General features: G+C 43.8%; 1 protein-coding gene across 1 annotated transcript in view; it reads left to right on the forward strand.

The window, feature by feature from the left end:
• The window catches only part of Ptprb (protein tyrosine phosphatase receptor type B), a 94,002-nt gene that overhangs the window by 64,242 nt on the left and 10,875 nt on the right, over positions 1-18,885 (forward strand). The window contains exons 20-30 of the mRNA XM_052753406.1: positions 2,375-2,481; positions 4,419-4,518; positions 5,353-5,436; positions 5,533-5,550; positions 5,665-5,746; positions 6,322-6,412; positions 7,108-7,184; positions 9,049-9,183; positions 10,815-10,937; positions 11,332-11,495; positions 15,448-15,583. Coding sequence (XP_052609366.1) covers positions 2,375-2,481; positions 4,419-4,518; positions 5,353-5,436; positions 5,533-5,550; positions 5,665-5,746; positions 6,322-6,412; positions 7,108-7,184; positions 9,049-9,183; positions 10,815-10,937; positions 11,332-11,495; positions 15,448-15,583 — 1,117 coding nt within the window. The remainder of the gene's footprint in view (positions 1-2,374; positions 2,482-4,418; positions 4,519-5,352; positions 5,437-5,532; positions 5,551-5,664; positions 5,747-6,321; positions 6,413-7,107; positions 7,185-9,048; positions 9,184-10,814; positions 10,938-11,331; positions 11,496-15,447; positions 15,584-18,885) is intronic.

Consider the following 18,885-nt stretch of genomic DNA (forward strand, 5'->3'; position numbering starts at 1 on the left):
ACACTTCCTCCAATAAGGCCACACCTACTCCAATTAGGCCACACCTCCTAATAGTGCTACTTCCTATGAGCTTATTGGGGCTGTTTTCATTTAAACCACCATACATGGGCTATATAGCAAGTCTGAGCTCCAACTAGGTACATAAAACCTGTCTCTAAAAGACAAAAACAAAACTAAACTAACAGTTGGCTACTGAGTAATATGGGGGTGGCGGGGGGGGGGAGGCTAAGTAGATGGCTCTGTTGGTAGAGTCCTTGTCAGACAAGCAGGAGGACCCAAGACTGATCCCCAGAACCTACATACAAAAGCTAGGTGGAATGGTTGTATGCTTGTGATCCCAAAATTGAAAAAAAAAATGGTGATAAGCAATATTTTCTAGGGTTCACTAGGGTTCAGATAGCCTAGCTGAATCTGCAAGCCCCAGACTAAAGAGAGACACTATCTCAAGAACAACAGACACTCACAAGGTAAATAGCTCCTGGGGTTGTCCTCTGGCCTCCCTACAGGCCTGCACACATGGCCATGCACACCTGCACACACCTGTACCTGTACACACACATGTGGACACGCTGCACGAAAGAGTGTTTCAGTCTCTGGATGGAACAGAATAGAACAAAGTAAGATTTCATCATGCCATTCAGAATGACATACAGCTTAAACCTTAGGAATTGTTTATTTCTGGAACTTTCCAGGTAATAATTTTGGGCCACAATTGACTCTGTAACTGAGATGGCAGAGGGTGAAAGTGTAAAGAAAGGGCAATAGTACTACATTTCACAAGAAGAGCAAATAAGAAACTATGGACGATTATGTCTGGACCAGGACCACCTATTTCCTGGAACATACTTGTCCTGTCCACAGTGGCTGCCAAGGCCCAGGGGAAAACCACACCATTCGAGCTCCAGCTCTGCTAGTTTCTAGCTGTATCACATTGTAAGCAGCATCCTAGCACCCTAGTCCTTGCCTTCCCCATCTGCACATCATCACAGAGTTGTCCTGAAGGGTCATGGATGTGACAGATCAGAGCTCCTTGTGTCTTGTCTGCGATTCCCATTCAACTACAATAGCTCATGTCCTGCCATTTGCCCTCTGACCCCTCACTCCATCAAGTTCCCTGTGGCTGGCTCTCCTACATCTCTGACTCTTTGAAATTTGTTTTTACAATCCTTTGGGATGCTTTCCGCTCTTCTCTGGTTTGCTTATAATGTCCGCTCAATCTTCAGACAGCCCCATATCATACCTGTGAACCACAGAGTTGGTTACACTATATATCTACTCTCCCCTGGCTTCATTGACAGCCCCTAGCCCTACATCCTTCTAATTCTGCATTTCTCCATGACTTTTAAAACCCCTCTACAGAATTACTTGACCTCTTTGCTAGGCTTCAAGGGTCCAGTGTAACAGGGGACACAGACATGCCGTTGGTCATAGAACAGTTCAGCAAGTACTTGGCGCACACACACACACACACACACACACACACACACACACACACACACACACAGTGTCCATTGAGTGTTTATGATCAGAGGGATCAGTCAAGATGAATCCTGAAGAGTTGCAACATTCTTATAGCTTCATCAACTCACAGCATATATATATATATATGTATATATGTATATATATATGTATATGTATATATATGTGCTTTCTAGAACTCACAGCATATACATTTGTTTTCTAGAACTCAGCATGCTTGTATTTTTTTTTTCTGATACATTTGGTTCAGTCCTGTGGAGGACAAGCTTGGCAAAGAATACTTGGTAAGAGGAAGTATAACTTCTCAAAGCACATGGAAGAACCACATATTAAATAAAGAGCCTCATGTAGTCAGAACTCTGCCTGTCTTAAGGATAATCACCATGGTAACACTTGAAGTTGTCAGTCTCCTCCTCCTCCTCCTCCTCCTCCTCCTCCTCCTCCTCCTCCTCCTCCTCCTCCTCCTCCTCCTCTTCTTCTTCTTCTTCTTCTTCTTCTTCTTCTTCTTCTTCTTCTTCTTCTTCTTCTTCTTCTTCTTCTTCTAATTCCATGTTCTTTCCTTATCAATGGTACTCATTATCATCAGACACTATAGGCTTACTGTCAGATTTCATCTAGGGGTTTGGGGTCTGGGATGGTTGGGATTTTGTTTTATTCCTCTTATTATCCCTGGCTCCTAGAAAAGTAGCCTGCACACTGCAGGGGCTCAATAAGTATTTGATGAGCAAATCAGTGAATGATTGCATGAACCCATGTCTATCTGGTCCCATAATTCATCTTAACCCTACGTGCGTAACGACCAGCTGCCCACCTGTTTTCCTTTGAGCTCATCTTTCAGCCCATCCTACTCTGCCCAGTCACTGGTTTTCATTTAAATAAACTTGTTTTCTTTCAGAATCAGCATCCGGGCCTTTACACAGCTATTTGACGAGGACTTGAAAGAGTTCACAAAGCCTCTCTACTCAGATACATTTTTCTCTTTGCCCATCACCACTAAGTCAGGTAAGGCTCCTTTCCATCCACCTGTGCCTTCTCCAGTCATCTACAAGAGCCTTTAGTGGGGAAGGATGGTGACTTGCCTGATAGCGACTGGGTATTTATTTTCCCTTGGATTTTAATCTCCACGTGACCACAGATTGATGTGGATCAGAGGGATTACACCAGGTTTACAGAACAGACTGGAGGGAGATTAATCTTTAAAAGAAGGTGGAAGTACATGATGTTTTTCCCCTAAAAATGAATTTTTAAGTGAATGAAAAACACCAATATTAAGAGCTTACACGGGTAAAACTATAAATTGGTACAAAGGGCTCTCTGTTGTAGGTGGGACAGAAACCATGCATATGGAGCTGGTTCTCTGTATCCACAGGTCCAATACTGTGTATCAGGAAAATAAATTCAAGAAACAAATATGTGTTTGTGTTAATTATAAACAACCCTTCTTTCCATGCCATTGTTCTCCAAACAATACAGTCGACCAACTGCTGCCACAGCATTCACAGTATATAGGCACTGTCTGTTAATCCAGAGGTGTCCTGTGGCAAACAGAGGGTGTGCAGGTTATGTGCAAATGATACACCACCATTTAGGCAGGGGGGTCATGGAAGTAATCACCCTTAAACACTAGAGACAAATGTCCATGTCAAAGAAGTGGGGAAGAAAAACAGTAAGTATTAATTATGATATCCAAACATAGAGAAGCAAAAGGTGATTTTTGTCTTCCTTTTTTATGTTTTCTTTTACATTATTTAAAATCTTGGGCTAGTGAAATGCCTCAATAGGTAAAGGCGCTTGTGATGATAGTTTCATGGCTCCCGTCCCTTTGTTCTTTGATGCCATCACATCCAAGCTTTCCTTGTCCGGTGTGCTGCAGTGCTCAGCCTTTTGGTCTGAGGACATGGTTTTGGTCTCTCCTGCTGTGTGATAAAGGATGCCCCAACCTCACAGACCTTCCTGTCTGTTTCCAGCAAATCCGAGGATAACCTCCTTCCTATCGGGCCAAAGAAGGATCAGAAGCCAGCTAAGAGGATTTGGATGTGTCTGGCTATAATTTACTGTTGAGTAGAGACCTTTGCAAACATGATTCTTTCTGATTTGAACTATTGTTATGCAACAGAAAAATTTATGTAGTTCAATAAAAGAAGATGCTAAGCAAATATTTAAAGCAGAATCATAAACACATTAAAAGGAAAACTACTCTGTTGATTTGATGAGTAATGTAAATCAATGTAGAATAAACAGATCTAAGGTCTAAGAGTGGAGTTCCCAAAAGGGGCTACTCCACAAAACTAAACAGAAGAGGCAATATAAGAAGGCTTTTCAAAGAAAATACAAATGACTCACAGCAATGAACACTTAAAAGTAAAGATGTATGGACTAAAGGGTAAAAACTGTGTGACTTACTGGGCAACACTGCACAGCTTCCATGATGAAATCTTCTTCTTCTTCTTCTTCTTCTTCTTCTTCTTCTTCTTCTTCTTCTTCTTCTTCTTCTTCTTCCTCTTCTTCCTCTTCCTCTTCCTCCTACTCCTCCTCTTCTTCTTCTTTCTCCTCCTCCGGTTTTGGCTTTTCTTTTAAATTTTGTTTTATATTGAGAGGGGAGGTTGCAAGGGCAGAGGGCAGATGCAAGGGGATGGGGAGATAGGTGGGATTGGGATGCAGTGTGTGAAATCCACAGAGTCAATAAAAGAAGTGGGGGGGGGGAAGCTATACATCATCAACTCCTAAAGTTTACTCTGGAGCCAACCTGCCTATAACAGGATGTAGGTAACTCTTTCACCTCAGCTGCCTGCTCATGGCCTTTGGATAGTCAATATCTCACCGTGGGCATCTTGAAGGGCACGAATAGCAGTGGTACTTAGCTTTCCTAGCTGTCAGATTGGTTTCTTACCACTAATTTTCTCTCCTTTCCTTTGTTATTTCCATCTGGGTGATCACAGAGCCCTTGTTCGGGGTCATCGAAGGTGTGAGTGCTGGCCTGTTTCTAATTGGCATGCTGGTGGCCCTTGTGGCCTTCTTCATCTGCAGACAGAAAGTCAAGTGAGTACAAAGTAAAATGCCTTTAGTGATGAGGCTCACAAATGGAGAGATGCTACGAAAAATGTCCTTTAGCCTGAAAGGGGGAAAATAGTTTCATTTCTCCAGGTTAAATCACTGTAGTTTCCTCAGTAAAGCCAAGAGTCAAACTTTGAATCCATGACTCATGGCTCTCCAGCTTTCCTACATTGATGAACTGGGCCCTCACCAACAAATGAGATGCCATCAGTAGATCTCTTTGCCTATGGGGGAAAAAAATCCTTCTGCACAGGCAAAACAGTTGAGGTACATATCCTCATGAAGACAGGCTTTTCCAAACTGTTTGCCTGCGTGCTTTTCTGAAATACCCTAAAAAGTATGACTGGCATGAGAATCTTGGGGTTTGCCAGCCACCCTAATTTCAGAAAGAGCTAAACGAATGAGAAAGCCAGCCTGTGCTTTCCAGTACCGGGTCCTCTTCTGCCACTTTTTTATTTTCTTCCAGTTTGTCTTCTCCTTTGCAGCTGTATCTGGCATCCGAGGTTTTCTGCTTTAGGGGACTTTCTTAAGGAAAGTTTTATTGAATGTGGGAAGCAATTATGACCTGTAGCCAAACGTCAGGAGACAAATCTTTCAGTTATCCTGGAGATGTGTTCCTGAGTGGGCAGGATGACTTTATGTTGTTCCGTCTCTTCTTCCTCCCCCAAAGAGATGTTGGCTGAGGGCAGGCTTCCATGGAATCTGAAAATTCCACATTTGCACAAGTGTGCACAGCCTTACCATAAACAGGAAAGGGGAGCGCCTTGTACAAGCCAAGTAACATAATTAGAATAAAGAAATCTGTGTCCTATGTTGTAGCCATGGCCGGGAAAGGCCATCTGCCCGCCTGAGCATTCACAGGGATCGGCCTTTGTCTGTCCATTTGAATCTGGGCCAGAAAGGGTAAGTGCCAAAGTCTCCTTTGCTCGGTTTACTGAAAGATGGTATTCTGCGAGATTTGCTAACAAGGCCCCTCTTTCTTTTTTGTCTGTCTCACAGCAACCGGAAAACTTCTTGGTAAGAGAAAATGTATTAATGAATCTGCTTTTGAAACACAACTCAGGCTGGTGATAGCACGTTCCCTGTTTCTTCAGTAACTTTCTTTTCCTTTCCTTTTGTTTCTAATTACAGCCCCATAAAGATAAATCAGTTTGAAGGGCATTTCATGAAGCTGCAGGCGGACTCCAACTACCTTCTATCCAAGGAATATGAGGTACCACGTGGGCCCAGGGAAGCCTTTGCACTTGGTCTGTAGAATTCCCTCTTGAGTGTTACTGTGAAGTCGTGGTTAGGGTGCCGATGGTCTCAGCAGAGCACTCCTTGTGTCTGAGGCGGCTCCCTGAACAGCGTTCCACCTATTCTCAGAGGGCAGTTTGAGCTCGAAGCACACAGCAAAGCAAGGACTTTCTGGCTCATTGGGAAAGAATGAACAAGTTTCAATACAATGCTGTCAGTTACTCAGCCTGGACATTTGCCTGTCTGGGAAACAACGTAGTTTGGAAAAAGAGTCCCCAGGCTTTGAACACGATTCTCAGTTTTGCCTTGTGTGTATGCTGGAGCGCGGTATTTATCACCTTTAAGCCTCCTCTGTAGGATGGTATTAGGGGCACCTCCCATGTGGGACTGTGGAAAGGATCCGAGCCCATGCCTCTGGAACGCCAGGTGTTCCGTGAACTGTAGCTCATGTGCGTGTCTTTATGTTATTATGTCTCTCAAGGGCTGTCTGAGCTGCCTTCTTTTATTTTATATTCTCCAGTTGCAAACTTTTTTTTTTTTTTAACCTAACAGGACTTAAAAGACGTGGGTCGAAACCAGCCATGTGACATTGCTCTCTTGCCTGAGAACAGAGGGAAAAATCGATACAACAACATATTGCCCTGTAAGTTTTGTGTTGGAACTTGTGGGGCTATCACATAAAATCCACGTGTGTGTGTGTGTGTGTGTGTGTGTGTGTGTGTGTGTGTGTGTGTGTGTGTATAGAATAGCTGGATAGGTATGCTCTTGGGCTCCAAATGATTTTAATAAGGAATGTTTCAAATGCTCCTGCCCTTCTCTCACAAGGGTTAACGGCCATTTAAATTCTGGTTCTGAGAGGACCAGTTGGCATTTCACTTTGCTGTTCTTACTGTTTCTCCTGGGAGGCTCAGAACATGACCAAAGTTAAGAGCGGGGCTCTGACTGACTCACTTGGGTTTACTTCACAGTCTCTAGTCTGCAATTTTTCAGAAAAACCGCCTGCCCTGTTAGGTAAAGCAATTGAAGGTGGTTTTTCTGGCTAGTATTCAATCCAGAAGTGAAAGAGAGGGGGCCCCTGCATTGAGCAAGTGTTGGAATGTTGCAAAGGAAACCATAGATGGGACTTCCCATTGTCTCCTGCATCCATTGTTTATGTGGCACTTATATCACATGCCCAAGTTAGTTACCCTGTCAGAGTCCTAACTATTAAACAGAGATAGAACACTATTCTTGAGGCTGCTGGGATCAAAGGTAAGGCAATCTAATACCACATTGCCTACATAGGAATACCGTTCCGTGTAGACACTGCAGCAAATCTTCCAATGTATCTCCTTCCAGATGATACCTCAAGAGTGAAGCTGTCCAACGTAGACGATGACCCATGCTCTGACTACATCAATGCCAGTTACATCCCCGTAAGTGAACGCCCAGGTTACGGTGCCCAGGATGAAGCTTTAATGGTAGTCATGCGGGATATGCCACACCTTCCGAACTGCCCCACGGCTCTGTCTAGAAACACTTGCAAGATTTAAAAGACCGTGTCTGGTTGCCATAAAATACAGGCTGTTGGCTTCCATCACGGCTGAGCCCTGTTTTTCACAATGGCCATGGTCAGGTGCAATTCACACGACCCCAGGACTAGTGTTCAAAGACTGTTTTCTTTCTGGGACCCTGAGATAGGTCAGGTTAGAGCTGCTTAAGGGAGATGCCCCCCATGGCTAAGGCTGCCGTGCCAAAAGGGCCAACCTCTTGTTACTTGGACTTTTGGAAACCACACACACACACTTGAAAGTTGTGTTAACTTCTGGGATCTGATACTGGCTTGCATCTTGCCAACCTCCCACATACAGCACAGGGAAAGAATCTTTAAAGGTCAAAAAAAAAAAATCCCAGATCTGAATTCCACTTTTGTCCCTGGCTGGCTTCATGACACAGCAATGAGTTCTGCTACCTCACTGAGCCCCTACTTCCTTCTCTAAACCATCAGGAAAATACTTCAAACTATCGTCTATACAGTCAATACATGCTAACCAATTAAGTGATAACTATAATCTAAACACTGAGCTATATAAAGGGATTGTGTCTCTAAGAGAACTGCTGAAGAGTCAAGACCTTGAAGAGTCGCAGGGCCGTGTCATATTTACCACACCAGAGCAGCGTCTCCTATGTGAACGAACCTCAGTGTCACTCACACTTCAACATCATCCGTTCTACCTAGCAGAGATAGGGAGAGCCTGGTATTTCACATTTCTAACAAGCCCCTGTGTGATCCCATTCCCTGCCAGCCTGAGGACCACAATGAGTAGCAAGAGACTAGAGGCTACCACAGAATGTGAAGAAGGAGAATGTCACACCCGATAGAGAGAAAGATGAGAGATGACTTCAGTCAGACAGACAAGGTGCTAAGGATAAATAAAGATTAGCCAGCTGAGAAGTAGTGTGTGGGTGGCTGGGTTGTGGATGGCAGAGCCGATGTAATATAGAGATCTTGAGCAAAGGCAATGAGAAATGAGCCTCCACTAAGACTTAAAATTAATTCTGTAGTGCTGAAGTGAAGAAAGAATTAGTGGAAATATCCAGGTCACCATGGTTAGGATTAAGTCAGATCTGTGAACGTCCAGACCCGCTGCACACTATCTGGTAGTGGCTCAGGGCATCAGTGGCTCGTTTTCCATTAAGCTTCCTTTGCATGATATCTCTTTCTGAATTATTGTGATGTCAATTATCCAAAAAGACTAAAGTCAGTCCTTTTCAGTTTACACACACACACACACACACACACACACACACACACACACAAGCACTAAATACACACACAAAGACACACAGCCACACACAGGTACACACAAACACACATAAAAGCACACGCAGACACATACACAAAGGCACACACAGACACAGACACACACATGGGCACGCATAGATACACAAACACACATAAAGGCACACACAAACACAGGTACATATAGACATACACACACAGACACATACACAAAAGCACACACACACATGGGCACACATAGACACACAGAATCCTCCTCCATTTGCCTTTACACTAGACCCAGCTGATAAAGAGGATGTGACTTTAAACAATGGCCCCATGTCCTCGCGTTTGTCCTTCCTCCTCCCCAGCCTTGACACTTGCGTTCATATCTTAACTCTCTGCTCCAGGGGCCTGGCAGAGACCTCTCTATACCTTCTAATCCGCGAGCTTACTCTTTGTTTACAGTTCTGAAGAGGCCATTGTTTCTGACTCTCCGTATTGTAAACTCATCACAGGGTAACAACTTCAGAAGAGAATATATCGCCACGCAGGGACCGCTTCCTGGCACCAAGGATGACTTCTGGAAAATGGCGTGGGAACAAAACGTTCACAACATCGTCATGGTGACCCAGTGTGTTGAGAAAGGCCGAGTGAGTAACCAGTCTTCCTGCCTCCCTGGCTTTGGTTTCCGCTGTTGTTTTGATGGAATCCTATCCTCCCGCCCCATCCAAAGTCACACCCACAGAACCGAGAAGAGACCCTGGGAGAAAGCTGTTAGGGAATTAAGCCACTTGATTATAAAACAATCTGGATCCTTTTTTAAATTCATGGTCAGACATTTCGTTCCAAGCTGTTTGCATGTGAAGCCTGGGATAGTCGGAAGTAAACATGGGTGGGAAGCATGCCTGACCCCATGTATGCTCTGTCCTTCAGAGTATGGGTAGGGGAGAGAGAGACCCTACCAGGGTCGAGGGGGCTCTCAGGAGAGAAGTATTTTAGGCTGTATGGCAGACACAAAGTAAAATATCTATCTGAAAAACCGATCTATCTATTAATAGCTATCTATTAAAACCTCTTATATTTATAATCCCCGTTTATAATCTTCTATATTATCTGGCTAGTTTTAGGATTAAAAGAGAGACTAAATATAAAGAGCTTAATATGTGTATGTTGGATATCCAGACTATCTTCCATCATCCTGACATAGGACCCTTGTCTTTCTCTGCAAGACTACCCTTATTAGATAATATTTATGATACATGTAACTACAAATATTGATGAAGTGGCTAGAATATGTCCATATCCATGTAAACAGAAATTCAATACACATATGTAGTTCTATCTGCCTGCCTCACCATACACACTAAAATAAAAGCGATGTTCACCGTATTTGATACACAAGTCTACACACAGAAATACAGATAGATATACATTTATAGTCAATGAATGTGCATCTTAAAAAATATATCAATTTTAATTAGTATGTTCCACAAAACATAATATAAAAACAAATACTCAGAATCTCCTTTCTCATCTACTTGTGCATATAAATACAAGTTTAGCTGAAAGTTTTAAGTTCTCAAAGATCTCTTGGGCACATGGCCCAGGTAAGGAAAATGATAATATATATATAAATATATATATACATATATATACACATATATATATACATATATATACATATACATATACATACATATATATATACACACACACACACACACACATATATATATATATATATATATATATGTGTGTGTGTGTGTGTGTGTGTGTATATATATATATGACCAAACAGGGCCAGGAAGACAATGCCATCCTCTGCTTGGGTAGGTCTTTCTTCAGAGAGAACACTTTTCCCTTCTCTTTGAAGTTCTTGGGGATAGAATCCTAGGCCTTGTGCCTGCTACACAAGACCTCTCTGCCAGTGAGCTATGGCCCCAACCCAAGAACAAGAGATCTTTAAGTCATTGTTTATCAGTCAGTGGGACCAGGACACTGAGGAAATCATTCAGAAAAAAAAAACATAAAACCCAAAGGTGAATGAATCTAAAGGTGGGGATTGGGACTTGCTTTGGGGGACAATCTCTTGCTGTCCCTTGGAACAGCAACCCAGCTTTGTCACTGGCCATGAACAGATTAATAGAAAGTAATTGATCAAGTTGCTTTAGCAGCTGATTCTGGATCCCCAACTCAGGAAGGGATTTGAAGGAGGGGGACTCCAGATGACCTCACTGTCATGTTTCCAGACTTAATTTTTTTCCTGTCTGTTCTCCTCTAGGTGAAGTGTGACCATTATTGGCCTGCAGACCAGGACTCCCTCTACTATGGGGATCTCATCCTGCAGATGGTCTCAGAGTCCGTGCTACCCGAGTGGACCATCCGAGAATTTAAGATATGCAGTGTATGTTAGTTTCCTTGACTTCATTTTAAAACCCAACTTAGAAGCCAGGTACTATGGTTATCTATTTGGAATCCCAGCATTTGGGAGGTAGAGGCAAGACGAAGTTCAAGGTCATCCTCAAATACATAAAGAGCTTGGGCAAGCCTGGGCTACAAGAGATCCTATCTCAGGAAAAGAATGGGCTGGCGGGGAAGAGGGAAAGAGGGAAGGAGGGAGGCAGAGAGGGAATAAAAGAAACAACCCAACTTACATAGAGGAGACTCTGTGAATCCTGCTTTCCCTGGTTCATAGCCTGTAGTTTCAGACCATGAAAACCTGTGTGTGACACAGTTGTCAGAGTCCTTGAGTTTTTTCCTCAGACGTCCCTCTCACCACCTGCTCTCCACCCCTGCAGGAAGAACAGCTGGATGCACACAGACTCATCCGTCACTTTCACTACACGGTGTGGCCAGACCATGGGGTCCCAGAGACCACCCAGTCCCTGATCCAGTTTGTGAGAACGGTCAGGGATTACATCAACAGAAGCCCGGGGGCCGGGCCCACCGTAGTACACTGCAGGTATGAGCAACCTGAGAGGTCATCAAGGTGGAGGCAGCGTCAGGAAGAGTCCACAGCAAAGCAAAGGTGCACGGTCCAGGAGGTCTCCCCAAGCCAGCCAGGCTGCCTCACCCCAGAAGAGTACATCATGTGCTCTTCTCCCTCTCCTAACCTCTTTCTTCTTCACAGTTTCCAGTTTCTTCACCTCCCACTTCGTTCTCCCCCTCGCTCTCTTCTTATTCTCTTTCCTGCTGCATGAAATAGAGAATCCTTAAGTGACTTCCACACCCTCCATCCTGGACCCCATCTCACCTTCAGTCCAAAGTCTCATCACTTCCTTTCCCGTTCTAGCCAGGAAGTTGACAATACAAGTTGATTCTTTTGTTTTGCTTGCTCCTAATTTTTAAAATTAACTTTGCAGATTATTATACAAACCAATAGGTTTCCTTATCACATTTCCATACCTGTATGTCCTTTTTGTATGTTTTCCTCTCCCAAGGCCCTCCCTCCCTCCTACATTCTGCCTTCCTCTGATGGGTTCCCGCCTTACCCCCTCTGCTTTCACATCACGTGTATTCCATTACCTTCTTCCTCCTTAAGAGCACTATCTCCCCTCTCACGGCCCCCTTTTCTAGCTACATTGCACGCGTACACACACACACACACACACACACACACACACACACACACACAATACATGAGTTACTTTTTTGTTGCTGAGATAAAACACCTGAACAAAGCACCTTATGGGAGAAAGAGTTTCTTTGGGCTTATGGTTGCAGAGGTTGCGAGTCCATTATGGCAGGAACAGTATGGCAGCCAGCAGCAGCATGGCAGTTGGAGCTAGCTGTGAGCTGAGAGCTTACATGTTGAACTATAAGCAAGAAGCAGAGAGCGAACAGGAAGAGGGGCATGACTATAAATACTCAAAGCCTACCCACAGTGGCGTACTTCCTCCAGTAAGACCACACACTCTAACCCTACCCAACGGGTACCACCAACTGGGGACCAAGGGTTCAAATGCCCGAAACTGTGGGGAATATTAACCACTCAAACCACGTCATGTGAATTTTCATCTGGGTCTTGAATGAAAGAGAAAACATGTCATTTTTTCTTTCTGAGTCTGGTGCACAGACTTATTCTTGCTTCCTGCTATTTTGTTTTGTTTTGTTTTGAAGTCAGGGTTTCTCTGTGTTTTCCTGTTATTTTTAACTCCTTGAGATAGCTTTCTCTCTCCCCCACCTGAAGAAGCCTTTTCCACCTAAGGAGCTTACTGACCTAGACTTCCCTCTAGGTCTAGTAGCATGTTCTTGTCCACTGGAGACACTATCATAAAATACTGCAGAGTGGGTGAAGGGACTCAGTACCGTGGGGTGCTCCCCTCTGGATAAGGCACAGACCACACCCAAACACCGATTTCCTACAAAAAGAGATCCTTCATGAAACAAGGCAGAGAGACAAGATGGCTGAATCTAAATTGGATAGAAACAGCAGGAAATAGCTTTGCAAGTGTTAATGTTAAGAGGGAAAAGGGGCAGGTCTGTGTTAGCATGAGCTAAGACGTATTGGTAAGTTCTGACTGGGTATTTTAATTGGGATAGTCAAAATAATGAGTTTTGATTCCTGGACCTTGGAGTTGTGATATTGGACCTTGGTGATCAGCCTCAGGAGTGAGTCAGCAGCCAAACAAGGGGCTAGGCCTTGGTGGCTAGCTTCAGGAATGCAATCTAACACTTTAGCAAGGAGGCAGAAGATCAAAGGCAAAACCTGTGGGTACCATGTTTGCCAAGCTAGGACCTATGTTTGCCATGCTTGGGGCCCTTCACTGGGTGATTTATAAACAACAGAAATTTATCTTTCACAATTCTGGAAGCTTCAAGATCAAGCCACAGACAGATTGGTGTCTTATAGGGACCTTGTCTCTGAAGCCGTGTGCCCCTCCAGAGAAGAGAAAGCTGTCCTCATATGAAGGCAGGAAGGCAAGGGACAGGAAAAGGGACCTCACAAACTCACTCCAGCTGTCTATAGTCAATTTTTGCCCTTAAATTTCTTTTTTTCTCTTGACTTTTCTTTGCTTCAGTTCATCTGTCCATAAAATCAGCTTAACAAGCCATCTCTCTCTCTCTCTCTCTGGGCATCCTGGTGTTTAGCTAATTAATGTTGCAGCACACTTGAATAGCCCTACCTGAGTGGCACTGATAAATAAAGAGCAGAGAATTGCTACAGTAAAATAAATGTCAAACGTGTTCATTTCTCCCCAGCAGCCCCACACCCCAGGAGCCCTGCTTTTATATGTCTTTGGACCTCAGTGCTTTAATGGGAATATGAAACACTCAGGGGTCTCCTGCTTTCTGAAGAATGGCAGGCATTTTCTTTCAGAAACATTGGAAAATTGCTTTGTATCTTATAAATGTGTTCATTGCCAGCCAAAATAACCAGAGGGGGTGTCTACCAAGAATATTGATACTTATTTAGGAATAGTAGAGCCGTGCAGTGGGAATGGGTGCCATAGTCAATCATAGATATGTTCAAAGTTGAGTTTTTTAAGACAAAAGTGAGAAAATTTACATACACTACTCTGTCACAAGTCTCACTGGTCTTAATATCCCGAGGGAGGAGTTGGTGTTCGCTTACTGGTAGAGGTACCATTGCTGGCCCTTGCTTGGCAAGTGTCATGTGGAAAGCATTTTACGTGGATTGCTATAGCTTTAACACTAAAGATAACTTTGGTACAGAAACCTTGGCATGTGTGTAGCGTATACAAAGCATGGTGTAAATGGAGAATGAGAAGAAATTTCTTGTGGGCTCTAGAAAGTTCTTATAGTATTTATTGCAAGTGGGCAAACAGGCATGAATTCTCCTTTCTCAATATTCTTGGCTCTGATTTTGTCTGGGTTGAATGAGGCCAAATTCGTCTTGGTATCATCAATCTGCACAGTATCAAGAATCCTGTTTTAAGAAGCAATTTAGCAACATCTAGCAAAAGTGTTCATACCCTATAACCAACCCAGCACTGCCCCTTCTACCTACCAACTGCTGAGCAACTGCCACATGGATGCACGATGATGTTCACTGCAATATGGCTTTTAATAGAAAATTAAAAATGATCTCATACCCTTCAGTATGGAGTGGACTGGTAGTGGTTTGTGGCTTCTTCAAAATAGTTAAAAGTTGGAATTGAGCCAAGCATAGTTGCATGTGTCTGTGAGCCCAACACTTGGAAGACTAAGGCATGGAAACCATGAGTATATAGCAAGACTTTTTCTCAAAAAAATCAAGCAAACAATGAGAAAAAAAGAAAGAAAGGGCAAATGAGATAGAGAGAGAGAGAGAGAGAGAGAGAGAGAGAGAGAGAGAGAGAGAGAGAGAGATGAAATTAGTTCTGTGTCACAAATGGATAAATCTCAAAACATTACTCACAGTATTGAGTAGAGAACTTGGCAAAAGGATATGTGGTATCTTAGCATTTTAGTAAATTTTCAAAATGTATAAAATGTTCCTTTTGAATTAGCAGGTATGGGAAATTATAAAAATAGGCATGAGTTTGATATATACCAAGGTCAGAGTGGTGCTTACATCAACAGGGTGAGGGTTAGGAAGAAGTGGGAAGAGGTAAACCACAGGGGCTCTAGGTAGACTATAGGAGCTCTAGGTAGACCATAGGGGCTCTAGGTAGACTATGGGAGCTCTAGGTAGACCATGGGGGCTCTAGGTAGACTATGGGAGCTCTAGGTAGACCATGGGGGCTCTAGGAAGACCATGGGGCTCTAGGAAGACCATGAGGGCTGTAGGTAGACCATGGGGCCTCTAAGTAGACCATAAAGGCTCTAGGTTGTCTTTCTTTGAGAGTAAAGAAAGATTCCTGTATTCTCCCACAATTTGAGAGACAGGAGAAAGATGGCTAGAGTCTCCTGATGTGGTCATGGAAGGAAAATTAAATCAGAGGCCCCATCTTCCTTTTGCCTCTCTCCAGTGCTGGTGTGGGCAGAACCGGGACATTCGTTGCCTTGGACCGGATCCTCCAGCAGTTGGACTCCAAGGATTCTGTGGACATTTATGGAGCAGTGCATGACCTAAGACTTCACAGGGTTCACATGGTTCAGACTGAGGTAAGATTTCTCAGCTGAAGGATACCAGTGCCCTTCCCCACACCTAACCTATCGCACCTACCCACCCATCCCCCAAAAAAGGCTTTGCATGGATGAAAAGTTCTACGTACAATCACAGTAGCCATGGAAACCACACAGGCAGCTGTGCTCCACAACCAGCATCCTCCAGCAAGGTTCCCTTTGAGCTCTGCTGAACCCACAATTCTAAACTCACGCTGGCCCTAAATAATTTCTGGTGCAGCATATATTAATATCCCATGGGACTCACCTTCTGTGCCAGATTTGGCAAAAAGCCTCTTTGGTGTTCTTGCCTCTCCTGCAGACAGCTCCTCCTCACCAGATCTGCTACCAACATTGTATTACCCCTATCCAAGTGTGTGTGTGTGTGTGTGTGTGTGTGTGTGTGTGTGTGTATTTTTCCTTCCTTCCTTCCTTCTTTCCTTCCTTCCTTCTGTCTCTCTGTCTCTGTCTCTCTTTCTCACAGAGAGAGACGGGGGAGGGGGGGTGCAAGTACATGAGTGTACCTGAAGAGACCAGAAAACGACAGTGAATTTCCTGGAGCTGGTTGTGTACCACCCACCAGTGGGTTCTGGAAACCAAACTCTGATCCTCCTCAAGAGCATAAAGTGTTCTTAACCATGGAGCCATCTCCCAGTTCCAGTTCTGTTTTGTTGACATAGGACCTCACCATACATCCCAGGTTAGCCTTAAACTTGCAGTCTTAATCCCCAGAGCAATAGTTACAGACATGTGCCACCATGACTGGCTGGTACTTTCATTATAGCAATTGATCTACCACATCCTCAATGTTTCATTATGAAGTTGGTTAAGGGCATACAGAACTTAGGCTAGGTGTAGTTTGATGGCAGAGTGCTTTCCTAATATGCACAGGGCCCTAGGTTTGTTCACCAGTACCATGGGGTGGAGGCAGGGGTGTAACTAGGGGAAATCAGATAAATAATCTGAATTAATTCAAACTCCAGCTTCCACAAGCAGCAACATCATGTTATTTCCTCATCTGTATCCCACACCAATTCTCCCACTTTATAAAGCAAATCCATTACATTATTGCATCCACAAATAAATCATTATATATATAATATGTCTTTGTGTCTATGCCTTTCTATATATCTGTCTCTCTTGTCTCTGCCTGCCTGCCTCTCTCTAGATAGATAGATAGATAGATAGATGTGTGTGTGTACGTCTGTGTGTGTGTGTGTGAATAGATACTCTTCAGCATCATGATCACCACATCGTTTATCACACTTAATTTTAATTGTAATTTCTAGTCAGTATTTAAATATCCCCACTCATCTTTTTAATTAATTCATTCATTTATTTTATTTCTTTAACACCGGGTTTCTCTGTGTAGCCCTGGCTGTCCTGGAACTCTTTAGGTAGACCAGTCTGGCCTCGAACTCAGAGATCCGCCCACCTCTACCTCCCGAGTGCTGGGATTAAAGGTGTATACCATCACATCCGGCTCCTACCTATCTTTTAAAAACATTACTTTTTGTAAAAAATTATCTAGCTTTCCTTAAAGCCCCACGTCGACTTCTTTCATTTATTTGAAGTATCTTTATACCTATGTTATGTCTATAAGAATCCTTCCTGCTTGTTTTCTAAGCCGTTCACTTGACAGAGAACCCAGCTCCTCTGTTCCGTAGGTTTCCATGGTGGTAGTAGGTCCCTCTAGTCCTTGTGGTCAGGTGGCCGTTATACCCAGAGGCTTGTTAGGTTGTGGTCCTACAGTCACAGTGCCCCCAGGCTGGTGCTGGTCACCTCCTACTGTGTCACAGCAGAGGGCCAGCAGGCCACCACATCCCTACTGCTTGGTGAATTCAGACGGAATTAACGGTGGCTTCACCGGCAGGACCCCAACCACTCGTCACCAGGGTTCCCAGTAATCACGCGCTTCACGATGATGGCTGTCTGCCTGTCATTTCATTTAGGGGATAGGATTGTGTCGCATATCTTAACTGTCATCCTTCCCCACCCCAGGAGCACAAGGTCTTGGAAACAGAAACTTTACTGTCTCTGTATCCATTTTTAAAATCTATTATACAAAGGAGCAAACACCCTACTATTATGGTGCTAAGAAGTGAGCACCAGTGTTTCATTTCAGCATCATTTCCACAAACTCAGACTATAATTAATCTGTAAGTTGGAAAAGAAGTATCTAACATTGTAAGTAATCTTGAGTGTGTGTGTGTGTGTGTGTGTGTGTGTGTGTGTGTGTGTGTGTGTGTGTGTGTGTATGTGTGTGTGTGTGTGTACATGCTCCTTTCCGTGTGCATATGCATGTGTGTTGGGGGCGGGTGTATACATATGGAAGCCAGAAGAGAACATTGGATGTCTTTCTCGGTTGCTGTCCCCTTATTTTTTGAGACAAGGTCTTTCTCACTGATCACTCACTGATTCATCTAGATGACTAGCCAGTAAACCCCAGGGTCTCCACCTCCCCAGTGCTGGGACTACGGACCTGCACCACCACACTTGGCTTTTTATTCGAGTGCTGGAGTTCCAAGTTCAAGTCCTCCTGCTTATACAGCTTTACATTAGCTGGTTCCACAGAGTCGATGCATTGGCCCAGGCCAAGGGACTGTTTCTTTGCTCCAGGTCAGATAAAAACCAAAGGCCTGCCTGGCTTGCTTGGCTATGTGAGTGGGCATGGGTGCAGAATGGTATAACTCACCATCCAATGCTATGGGTGATGCCTTCAGAAAAGGAGAAAGGAATTTCTGAGCCCTTGCTTAGTTTGTCTGACAGGTGATCCTAACTTTCTTGTACCTTGAGATTTGGGATACAAAGGGACACAGGTCATCATCTCATATTTGGTGAATATATCAAACAGGGAGGCTTTCTAAACCAAAAGGCAATGGGGGGACTTGCAAATGTCTTCTCCTCTGTTTACCCCTCTGCCTTGGGGCAGATTGGCAGCATAAATTAGAGAGACACTTTGATGCAGCAAGACATTGTTGAGGGAGAATAGTCGGACACTCTGACTGCCCTCATGAGAAGGAACACTGGGGCATTGTGGGATCAAGTGTCTCGGGTCCCATTTAAGAGACTATCCGGAGGGTCTCCTATGGCCCAGGCAACCTGTATTTTAGCCACACTGGACGCCCCACTGGCTTTCATGTTATCTTTATCATGTGGAATGCCCACTTTATTCAGATTCTTTCAAGGTCACTTTTTCTTTCCTGTTGGATATTTTCTTCCTCTAAATAATCTCAAGAGCTTCTTGTCCTTCATGAACCTTTATAAACAACTCTTGTTTGTTGTCTTCTAGGTATTTGATG

Source organism: Peromyscus californicus, unplaced genomic scaffold (genome assembly GCF_007827085.1).
Source record: "Peromyscus californicus insignis strain IS unplaced genomic scaffold, ASM782708v3 Scaffold_24__1_contigs__length_46423439, whole genome shotgun sequence".
Classification (NCBI taxonomy): domain Eukaryota; kingdom Metazoa; phylum Chordata; class Mammalia; order Rodentia; family Cricetidae; genus Peromyscus; species Peromyscus californicus.